This window comes from Panulirus ornatus, chromosome 36, assembly GCF_036320965.1.
Source record: "Panulirus ornatus isolate Po-2019 chromosome 36, ASM3632096v1, whole genome shotgun sequence".
Classification (NCBI taxonomy): Eukaryota; Metazoa; Arthropoda; class Malacostraca; order Decapoda; family Palinuridae; genus Panulirus; species Panulirus ornatus.
In genome coordinates, this window is record NC_092259.1 from 6,598,335 (window position 1) to 6,610,178 (window position 11,844).

At 35.9% G+C, this 11,844-nt stretch overlaps 1 protein-coding gene and 1 long non-coding RNA gene across 11 annotated transcripts in view; one reads left to right on the forward strand and one right to left on the reverse strand.

The window, feature by feature from the left end:
• LOC139760281 (uncharacterized) overlaps positions 1-11,844 on the forward strand; it is an 85,884-nt gene that overhangs the window by 71,534 nt on the left and 2,506 nt on the right. For 9 of the 10 annotated variants that reach the window (XR_011715299.1, XR_011715292.1, XR_011715293.1 and 6 more), the window contains one exon: positions 10,179-10,446. This is a non-coding gene — a long non-coding RNA (uncharacterized lncRNA). Of the gene's footprint in view, positions 1-10,178; positions 10,447-11,844 lie in introns of those variants that run through there. The other variant, XR_011715298.1, reaches the window with a different exon arrangement.
• IKKbeta (I-kappaB kinase beta) overlaps positions 7,076-11,844 on the reverse strand; it is a 65,820-nt gene continuing 61,051 nt past the window's right edge. The window contains exon 15 of the mRNA XM_071683241.1: positions 7,076-10,327. Coding sequence (XP_071539342.1) covers positions 10,138-10,327 — 190 coding nt within the window. The 3' untranslated portion in view covers positions 7,076-10,137. The remainder of the gene's footprint in view (positions 10,328-11,844) is intronic.

The window sequence follows — 11,844 nt, forward strand, 5'->3', positions numbered from 1 at the left end:
TGTTTAAACAAGAGGTTCAGTGGCCTTTTACGACGTATTATGGTCCCTAGTATTTAAACAAGAGGTTCAGTGGTCTTTTATGACATATTATGGTCCCTAGTATTTAAACAAGAGGTTCAGTGGCCTTTTATTTAAGTGTTAGTTTTGGAGAATTGTGCAAAACGCCGAGGAACTAAAGTGTCACTAATTTAAGTATATCACCTAATTAAGTAATTATTGCTATGACATATCTAAGATAACATAGATCCGTAGTGGTGTAAAAATTGACCGTTTTGAGTTTTTTCTCTTGATTGCAATATTTCTTTTTTCTTTCAAACTATTCGCCATTTCCCGCATTAGCAATTTAGCGTTAAGAACAAAGGACTGGGCCTCTGAGGGAATATCCTCACCTAGCCCCCTTCTCTGTTCCTTCTTTTGGAAAATTAAAAAAAAAAAAACAAGCGAGGAGGATTTCCAGACCCCCGCTCCATTGATTGCAAGATATACTGGATTTATTCGTTCGAGTTCCAGTATATAATAGTTTTTGTGGAGTATTTAGGTTTAGAAATTAAGTTTAACACCCAGAAGATAGTGTTAAAGGTAGGTTTAAGGTTTTTATCTGAAGATATCTTTTATCTGGTTCTTATTAGTACAGTGTACGATTTTCATCAGGCACTGAGGTCTAAAATCTAGTGTTTTTGGCTTTTTTACCAATAAATCAATTAAGCACCCTGAACAGGAATTTAGAGGTATATTTTGGGTTTTAACTTTACGATATTCTAGACAGTCATAAAAGTTATCTGTTATTATAGGTAAGTTAGGCATAAGAAAACCGGGTTTTCCAGGCTATTTTATTAGTGATTCAATTTAACGCCCAAAAATGGGATTTTAAGGATATATTCTTAAGGTTTTATCTCGAGGATTTGTTAGATTTCATTGTTATCAGTAATATACATCATTTTGAAGATGAGAATTTGAAACTTTTTTTTTTTTGGCCTACTCATCACTAATTCCATGTAGCATCAAGAAAGAAGTTTTAAAAGTAGGTTTTTGATGTTTCTACTTCATAAAGTTCAAGATCAAATTGGTATTAGCAATGCGTGTCATTTTAGACAAGGTAAGACTTATAGAACCCGATGTTGCTCGCTGATTTATCAGTAATTCCATTTAATGACCAGAACGCAGTGTTAATGGTAGATTCTTAAGATTTTTTACCTTAGGATATTCTATATATTGGTTTTGTAAAGAGTATGATTTTTGTAAAGCTCTTTGCTTGGGAACATGGTGTTCTAGCCATATTCATGAATGATACGATTTAGGAGCCAGGACGGAGTTTTCAAGATAGGTTTTTGAGGTCTTTACCTTGTGACATCTTTGATCAAATTGGTATGAATAATGTCATTCTTGCTGAGTTAGGGATTATGGAACCCAGAGTTCCAGGGTTATTTATCTATTATTGTATTTAACACAAAGAGCATGGAGTTAAAGATAGGCTTTTAAGATATTTACCTTAATACATTATGCATTTGGTTCTTATAAGTAATTCGATTTTCTTTAAGCTCTGAACTCTGAAAAGCAGAGTCTGGCTTATTATCAGTGATTCAATTTAGCACCCAAAACGACATGATAAAGTTGTATTTTTAAGGTTCTTACCTTACGGTATTCTAGATCACATGCATGCAAGCTAGGTATCACAAAACTTGGTTTTTTTAGGCTGATTTATTCGCTCATTAGGGCTTTTACCTAATCATATGCTAGATCTATGGTATAAAATAGCATGTCATTTTGGTTAAGGTAAGCCATATGGAACTCGATGTTTCAGGCCCATTTAGCACCCAGAACAGAATTTTAAGAGTAGGTTTTAATTAAAGGCCTTTACATTTTGAAATCCTAGTTCTCTTTAGTAGAACTAATGTAAGTCATTTTAGCTAATCAAGGGCTTTCAGAACCCAGAACTTAAGGCTGATTTATCATTAATTCAGTTTAAAGTCCAGAACAGTGTTAAAGTAAGCTTTTTAAGGATTTTATCTGGATATCATTTATCTGGGTCTTTTAAGTAAATTGTTTGATTTTCATTAATATCCAAACTCCAGAAAGTGGTGTTTTTGGCCTATTTATCAATGATCTATTTGAGCGCCCAAAATGTTATTTTTTAAAGGTAAATTTTCAGGGTTTTTCCATATCATAACCTAGAACAATAAAAGTAATGTCTTGTTTTAGTTAAGCTAGGCATGTTGAGACCTGGTTTCCCCAGGCTAATTTATCACTAATTAGATTCAAGGGCAAATGAGAGTTGGGGTGAGAGAGTATCATTAAATTTTAGGGAGAATAAAAAGATGTTCTGGAAGGAGGTAAATAAAGTGCGTAAGACAAGGGAGCAAATGGGAACTTCAGTGAAGGGCGCAAATGGGGAGGTGATAACAAGTAGTGGTGATGTGAGAAGATGGAGTGAGTATTTTGAAGGTTTGTTGAATGTGTTTGATGATAGAGTGGCAGATATAGGGTGTTTTGGTCGAGGTGGTGTGCAAAGTGAGAGGGTTAGGGAAAATGATTTGGTAAACAGAGAAGAGGTAGTAAAAGCTTTGCGGAAGATGAAAGCCGGCAAGGCAGCAGGTTTGGATGGTATTGCAGTGGAATTTATTAAAAAAGGGGGTGACTGTATTGTTGACTGGTTGGTAAGGTTATTTAATGTATGTATGAGTCACGGTGAGGTGCCTGAGGATTGGCGGAATGCGTGCATAGTGCCATTGTACAAAGGCAAAGGGGATAAGAGTGAGTGCTCAAATTACAGAGGTATAAGTTTGTTGAGTATTCCTGGTAAATTATATGGGAGGGTATTGATTGAGAGGGTGAAAGCATGTACAGAGCATCAGATTGGGGAAGAGCAGTGTGGTTTCAGAAGTGGTAGAGTATGTGTGGATCAGGTGTTTGCTTTGAAGAATGTATGTGAGAAATACTTAGAAAAGCAAATGGATTTGTATGTAGCATTTATGGATCTGGAGAAGGCATATGATAGAGTTGATAGAGATGCTCTGTGGAAGGTATTAAGAATATATGGTGTGGGAGGCAAGTTGTTAGAAGCAGTGAAAAGTTTTTATCGAGGATGTAAGGCATGTGTACGTGTAGGAAGAGAGGAAAGTGATTGGTTCTCAGTGAATGTAGGTTTGCGGCAGGGGTGTGTGATGTCTCCATGGTTGTTTAATTTGTGTATGGATGGGGTTGTTAGGGAGGTGAATGCAAGAGTTTTGGAAAGATGGGCAAGTATGAAGTCTGTTGGGGATGAGAGAGCTTGGGAAGTGAGTCAGTTGTTGTTCGCTGATGATACAGCGCTGGTGGCTGATTCATGTGAGAAACTGCAGAAGCTGGTGACTGAGTTCGGTAAAGTGTGTGAAAGAAGAAAGTTAAGAGTAAATGTGAATAAGAGCAAGGTTATTAGGTACAGTAGGGTTGAGGGTCAAGTCAATTGGAAGGTGAGTTTGAATGGAGAAAAACTGGAGGAAGTGAAGTGTTTTAGATATCTGGGAGTGGATCTGGCAGCGGATGGAACCATGGAAGCGGAAGTGGATCATAGGGTGGGGGAGGGGGCGAAAATTCTGGGAGCCTTGAAGAATGTGTGGAAGTCGAGAACATTATCTCGGAAAGCAAAAATGAGTATGTTTGAAGGAATAGTGGTGCCAACAATGTTGTATGGTTGCGAGGCGTGGGCTATGGATATAGTTGTGCGCAGGAGGATGGATGTGCTGGAAATGAGATGTTTGAGGACAATGTGTGGTGTGAGGTGGTTTGATCGAGTAAGTAACGTAAGGGTAAGAGAGATGTGTGGAAATAAAAAGAGCGTGGTTGAGAGAGCAGAAGAGGGTGTTTTGAAATGGTTTGGGCACATGGAGAGAATGAGTGAGGAAAGATTGACTAAGAGGATATATGTGTCGGAGGTGGAGGGAACGAGGAGAAGAGGGAGACCAAATTGGAGGTGGAAAGATGGAGTGAAAAAGATTTTGTGTGATCGGGGCCTGAACATGCAGGAGGGTGAAAGGAGGGCAAGGAATAGAGTGAATTGGAGCGATGTGGTATACCGGGGTTGACGTGCTGTCAGTGGATTGAATCGGGGCATGTTAAGTGTCTGGGGTAAACCATGGAAAGCTGTGTAGGTATGTATATTTTGCGTGTGTGGACGTATGTATATACATGTGTATGGGGGTGGGTTGGGCCATTTCTTTCGTCTGTTTCCTTGCGCTACCTCACAAACGCGGGAGACAGCGGCAAAAAAAAACAAAAAAAAAATGTATATATGTGCGTGTATTTATATAAATGTGTATGTGGGTGGGTTGGGCCATTCTTTCGTCTGTTTTCTTGCGCTACCTTGCTAACGCGGGAGACAGCGTCAAAGTATAATAATAAAAAAAATAATAGATTCAATGCCAAAATGTTGTTTTAAAGATAGGTTTCTAGTTCTTTCATGAGGATTTGCTAGATGACGTTGGTATTAATGATATGTGTCATATTGGTCAAATATAAACCCAAAACACCAGAACCCAGTTTTGTGGGCCTATTTATCAGTAATTCCATTTAGCACCCAGATAGAAGTTTTAAAGGAAGATTTTTGAGGCTTTAGGTTCTAGACATCCTTGATCACATTGGTGTAAGTAATTTATGTAATATTAGCTGAGCAAAGACTCACAGAACCTGGTGTTGCGGGCTGGTCTATCAATAACTTCATTGTAACTTCCAAAACACAGCGTAAATGATAGGTTTTTAAGGTTTTACCTTAGGATATCCTATATCTTGGTTTCATAAGTAAAATGAATGATTTTTTTATTAGTAAAAGTTATACAATTTACGTATATAAGATATAGACAATATCCAAATGTTAAAAAAAAAAATGAAAAACCTACCATTTATATAGCATTTTGAGTATTAAATGGAATTCCTGATAAATCAGCCTGCAATACTGGGTTCTGTAATTCTTAAGATCAGCTGAAATGACGCACATTACTTATACAAATGTGATCTACGATGTCATGAAGTAAAAACCTCATAAACCTACCTTTTAAAAGTTCTTTCTGAGAACTAAACAGAATTATTGATAAATAGGCCCAAAACACCAAAATGACACACATTACTTATACCAATGTCATCTAGCAAATACCCAGGTTAAAACCCTAAAAACTATCATTAAAACTACATTTCAGGCATCATATTGAATTATTGATAAATATCCCTGGAAATCTGCATTTCGATGTGTCTTGCTTAACTATAACAAGGTAAAAACATTAAAAACACCATTCTGGGTGCTTAAATGAATTATTGATAAACAGGCCAAAACACAGCATTCTGGAGCTCAAAGCTTTGCGAAAATCTTGCACTTTACCTGTAAGAATCAGATAAAAGGATATCCTTGCATAAAATTCATAAAAACACACCCTTAATTCTTGTTCTGGGTATTGAATTGAATTAGCTCGGCTAAAATGACATACGTTACCTATAATTTTGTGATCTAGTATTTCATAGGGTAAAAATGTCAAAACACCTATGTTTAAATCTCCATTCTGGGTGCTAAATGGAATTAATGATAAATGGGCCTGAAACTCCAGGTTTCATATGGCTTACCTTAACCAAAATGACACGTTACTTATACCAATGTTTTCTAGCATATTCACAGATAGAAACTCTAAAACTGTTTTGTGGCTAAATTTAATTGTTGATATATCAGCCTGAATAATCAGGTTTTGTGATGCCTAGCTTAACTATAAGAACAAATATTACTTTCAGTAATGTGATCTAGAATAGTCTAAGGTAGAAAATTATCCCTGGGGATAGGGGAGAAAGAATATTTCCCACGTATTCCCTGCGTGTCGTAGAAGGCAACTGAAAGGGAAGTGAGCGGGGGGCTGGAAATCCTCCCCTCTCTTTTTTAATTTTCCAAAAGAAGGAACAGAGAAGGAGGCCAAGTGAGGATATTCCCTCAAAGGCTCAGTCCTCTCTTCTTAACGCTACCTCGCTGACGCGGGAAATGGCAAGTAGTATGAATGAACAAAGAAAATTAAAAATCAACTTTTATAATGCCGTTTTGATTGCTGAGTTGAATTACTGATAATATCAACATGCTCAGCTTAATGAAATTCATACTACTATTATAAGAACCAGATATAAGATATCCTCAGGTAAAAGCCTTAAATGCCTACCTTTTAACATGTTGTTTGTGTTAAACTGAGTTATTAAAAATCATTGGAACACTGGTTACCATAACAATTACGACATTATTCATACCAGCATTATCAAAGATGTCACAGGGTAAAAACCTATCTAATAAACTCCATTCTGGGCTTTAAATTGCACTGTTGATAAATAGACCCAGAATACCATGTTCCCGAGTTTAATCTTAGCAAAAATCATACACTTTACTTTTAAACCACGATGCAGAATATTCACATGTTACTTATACAAACATGATCTAGGATTTCATGCAGTTCAAGCCCTCAAAAACTTTAAAACTTCATTCAGGGTGCTGAATGGAATTATTAATCACAGATATTATTTATATCAATGGCATCCGGTGAAATGTCAGGCAAAAACCCTAAAAATCAATCTTTAGAACTCCAATTTTGGGCTTTAGAATTAAGTACTGATAAACCAGCCCAGAAAACTGGGTTTTGGAATGCCATGCTTAACCGCCATTACTTTTTTGAAAGTGTCCTAGAATATGATACGAGAAGAACCCTAAAAATATATCTTTAAAATGCTTTTCTGGGTGCTTGATTGAATTTTCGATAATTTACCAAAAAAACTGCATTCTTGAGCACAGATTTTATCAAAAAATCATTCTTTTATGAGGACCAAATAAAGAATATCCTCAGATTAAAATAAAAAAATTGAAACATCTACTTTTAACATTGTTCTGGGTGTTAAATTGAATTACTGATAAATCAACATTGAACACCGGGTTTCATAAGACCTTGCTTTACTTTGACAATAAGAGTAATCATGAGAATGTCATTAAAAATAGTTTTGAACTTTTTTTTTTTTTTTTGACAAATTCACTTTGAAATGAAGTCGTAATGTATTTAATGACATGGAGGTCCAGAAATCATACAGTAGGCAATAACCAGATCATTTATTAATATAAAATGACTAGATTAAACAGTCCATGAATTTAGTGGTTTATCATATTTACATATATCACAATGTCACACAGAAGGGTGAAATATACCTATTGAAAAAATTTATGAATGTAATGGTTTAGTTAGAGACGATGCGAGTGAGTAATACTAACAGCTGAGCTTTGAATGATATGCCAGGACACTTACCACTAGATACAGTGGCATTAATGTCTGATGAACTACATTTAACAAAGAAATTTGTGAAACAAAGGTAACTTGGAAGAACTGACATTTCGGGTAACTTAACATAACCAGCCAACCTCTTATAAGAGAACTGTCAGTAGCAATCCACAACAAAATGAGGTAGGGAGCAATGATCAAGTTATTATTAGTTTTCCAGGCACTGAAATATCACTGTGTACATTATAATGAAAATAATAATTGTGAGCTCCTACCTCTTCATTTGAATATAACCTAATTATAAAATAATTAAGTAAAAAGCTAGCATTTCAAATAAGTAGCACCAAAATGTGAACTAGATCCATCATATAAAAAATACATATGCCATTATGATTCACAATAAAAGAATGCAAAACATACGGTACATTAATGTTTGCTGGGAACAAGATTCATGCAATATGAAAGTTTATGATACCAGAGAGTACTTTTTATCAATACTAGATATCTGTTTACAGTGTTATCTATCTTTGCAAGAAATGTTGTTCCATCTGGGGTGTTCTAGCTCACATCAGTAATTTAACACCCTCATGACTGTGAGACCTAGGATCATACCTAGGGTTCACGGGTTGTAAATGACAAGCTTAATATTCATTACGGCGTTCTTTAAAATCCAGTTTACCCCGCAAACATTTACAGTTTCTGCTGCTAAAGAAATACATTTGATGCTTAGGATCTGAACAAAATACTATCTTCAGTTACAAACTTGATATAGTATATATCTTTTGTGACCAGTAACCATAGCAGCAGGAACCTTTGCTTCTTATAAGATGTATAGGGCATGTTTTAGTATTCTAAAGTTGAAAAAAAAAAAAGGTAAAAGTGTTGAGAATACAAACAAATACAGGTAGAAGATCTCTAGTCTGATTTTATCTTCCTATTTGATTATATCTAACATTTTGTTAATTTTTCAATTTTTCGAGTGAGGATATTCCCTCTAAGGCCCAGTCCTCCGTTCTTAACGCTACCTTGCTAACGCGGGAAATGGCGAATATGTATGAAAAAAAATACTGAAATATATGAAATTAAAAGTCGTTTTATTATCTATAATGAAATGCCATTTCTTGCTTTAGTAATGTAGCTAACATCCACAACAAATCCCCACAGACCTTTCAATGGTTTACCCCAGTTGCTCCATATGCTGATTCAGTTTGTCAACAGCACATAGCCTCTTTCATACCAGATTGTTTCAATTCCCCCTGTCCCATGCACTCAAATTCACTCCAGCCTCCTCCTTGTCCCCACCTTATCTGACATCCTCTGTCAACCTGCCCTTACTCTTTACCTTAACATGTCTGAACCATTCCGGCACACCCTCTTCAGCACTCAACCATACTCTTCTTATTACCACACTTCATTTCTTGATCAACCCTCTTCACACCACATATTGTCCTCAAAACATTTTCATTTCCACATTCACCCTCTTCCATATATTCTAAACTATAGCCCATGCCTTGCATTCATACAGCACAATATGGAATATTTTACTTTCAAAAACAATCAAAAGGGTAGAACAAAGGCAAAAACCATGTAACAAACAAGCATGGAGCTTTAGGAACTTCAGTCTCATATGCATTTCACTGGGCCCTTTAGTGCATGGAAATTCAAATTTTGGATGATTTTAAACTAGATATTTAAACTGGAGATCTCTTTGTTGCCGTAATACCCTTTTTCAACACCATATTTCTTTGCATCATCCTTCACTAAGCAACAGTTTAGAAAGTAGGTACTAAGTATATCGTAAAACAAAGAATTCACACGGGTGCTTTCAATTTGCTAACATGATGTGCTTATCGAGAACAATCTATAATTTTTCCCTTTCAATGGAATTGAGTTAATTAATCTACCTTGTCTGATGACTTTGAATTAACCCATACCATTCTGAATTTAAATCTTACTTTTCAGTTGATTCTAGAAAAGTGTATTAAAAGCTATATTGTATCCTCGCTCAAGTTAATTGTTGAGTTACTAAAAACAATCCCCAATCAAGATTTTACTAGGTCCTTACATGATCGTCCTTAAACTAAATTTTGATGAGCATCATTCCTTAACCTTGAGTTTCATCTATATACATTTTTACATGTGATAAGCATGGACAACAGCTATAGTAAAAAGGGCCAAGTAAATGGGAAAACCATATTTCATTCTGTTGTTATTACCTTATCATGGTAATAGAAACATGGACTTCCAAAATATTTAACTGACATGGTAAGCAAATTTTCATAATTTTAAGATTTCAGAAGCAAGTGGTTAGCCATGTGCATTTCTCTAGGTTATGAGATTTTTTATCTTATATTTTTGTTGATTACAGTTGGAAATATGTGCAGTTGCTTTTGTTCTAAGTTAGGAATAAATTTGCTTGAACATGGCCGTAAAACTATTTAACTTTAAGGAGAAAATGCTGTTAGAATGGATATAATCACAAATTACAGTCAAAAAAAATCCTACAACAGTATGTGTTAACACTAATTAAAAACTAAAGTTATTAAATAATCCAGGACCCTCTCCTTCCTGGGGCCTTATCAACAGTAGGGAAAGAATGGACTCTTTTGGAGGGAGTTCTTTGACAGTTGAAGGTAGCAGTTGCGGAACTGTAATACCAATTGAAGTTATGAGACAAATTATATATCATATGAAAAAAAATTCCTTGTAACATTTACTTGGGATGATAGATAATTTTTGGGAATTGCACAGGGTAGTAGTAATAATGTTACCTGTATACTGCACCTCACAGCATGAGATCTCCATTATATCTATATATACAAGTATCCAGTATAATTATCCTAATAAACTTGATTCACATGAATTCTAATATCCCGTGATGCTACAAAGATGTTTCAACTGCTTTCTTTTGTGATGTTACAGAGGATGGAGAAGGAGTACGTCTGAGGTCGCTGGGATTTGATGGAGGTTGAAGACCATCTACTGTGAGTGGTGAAACTATTTGAGATGCAGATTTGCTGTCGCCCACCAAGAGGTTGGAATTCACATTTTCACTCAGCATTTCAACCATTCTGGGAAGAAGAATATTTTGCGTTGATAAAGTATTACGAAAGTACTCTGGTTTTGTTTATAGATGCAAGAAAATACTTACTAGAGTGCTAATGTTTTGTAAATAAAATCTTATAAAGAATTTTAATACCTCTTACATATGAAAAGGTAAGCTTCCAATTAACCCAATATAAACTGACCAAGTATGTGCACAAGTTATGTAGTTATATCAGCCAACTACAAACGGAAAAATTCATACAGTATGGTGAAGCAAGAAAAGATGTGCATCACTGTTGGGAAAAAGTTTGAAATGGAGCTATTCAAAAAGTTGAAAACAGTTTTCTTGTTTTGACTCATTCAGACAAGAAAATAAGTGTATTTACTGTAATTTGCATGCACTGTGGTCTACCTTAAGTGAATTATGGTTATAGTTTGCTTCAAGTAGGTCCACATGTAGCTTGCAGCAAATTACTTTGTAATGCATATGAGACTGAATTCAACTTCCATGGTCCTAAGAAACTTTATCCTGTTCAGTAATATGGCCAAGGTCAGTGCAAAGCTCATGAAGTTATCATGGATTCTAACAAAAGCCACCATTGCATGGTAAAAAAAGGGTGGAGGGAAACATAACATGCAATCAAAAAAACAGGCTTGCATGTGGCATTTGTGGATGTGAACAGAAACCTTGTAGATCTTGAAAAATATATTCAATAAATGGAAAATTATTAAATTCAGTGTGCTAGTAGGGAAGAGCACTAATGGTTTCTTGAAAATATGGGTCTTGCCTATAGGCAAGATGAGCAAAATGAATCAGGGATGGCAAACCAGGGTAACTACCTTGAGCCCTATGCTTGGGAGGATCCTGTGATATGGTTTTGTTTCAGAAAGTAATTTCAGTCAATGATGAACATATATTTTAATCCATATTTCTGGTACTTCCTCCATTCATCAATATCCATCAAAAATGTGTGGTTACCATAGCAGTTTTGTCTAAATATAGGCAAAATGGTGAGCAAAAAATGAATCAGGCATGGCAAACCTGGGTAACTACCTTGAACCCTATGCTTGAGAGGATCCTGTGGTCTGGTTTTCAAAAAAGTGTGGAAATTCCAGCCAATGATGAATATTTCACATTCTAATCCATATTGCTTCTGGTACTGCCTCCATTCATCTATACCTGCATCAAAAATGTGGTCACCATAGCAGTTTTAACAATGTAGGCAAAATGGTGACACCTGTTCCCACCTGGAACTCCCTCAAGGGGGTGGCCACTAGCAGAGGGCAACTCTACTGTAGTGCTTGCAGGGGCTTCTACTTAATGTTCCTCAATGGTATAACCTCCAGTACATGACCCCTCTCAAAACAGGTCACCTGACCTACCATTTGGGACTCTGGGGTCACCAGTCTGGTAGGTGTTAATAGCTGTTATTGGCCATGCAAGGCCAATAACAGCTATTAACACTCACTCAGCTGCTGTGGGAGCAGCTGAGTGAGTGTGTCAGTTTTGATGGGTGATTTGAATGCAGCTTAGGGTATACTT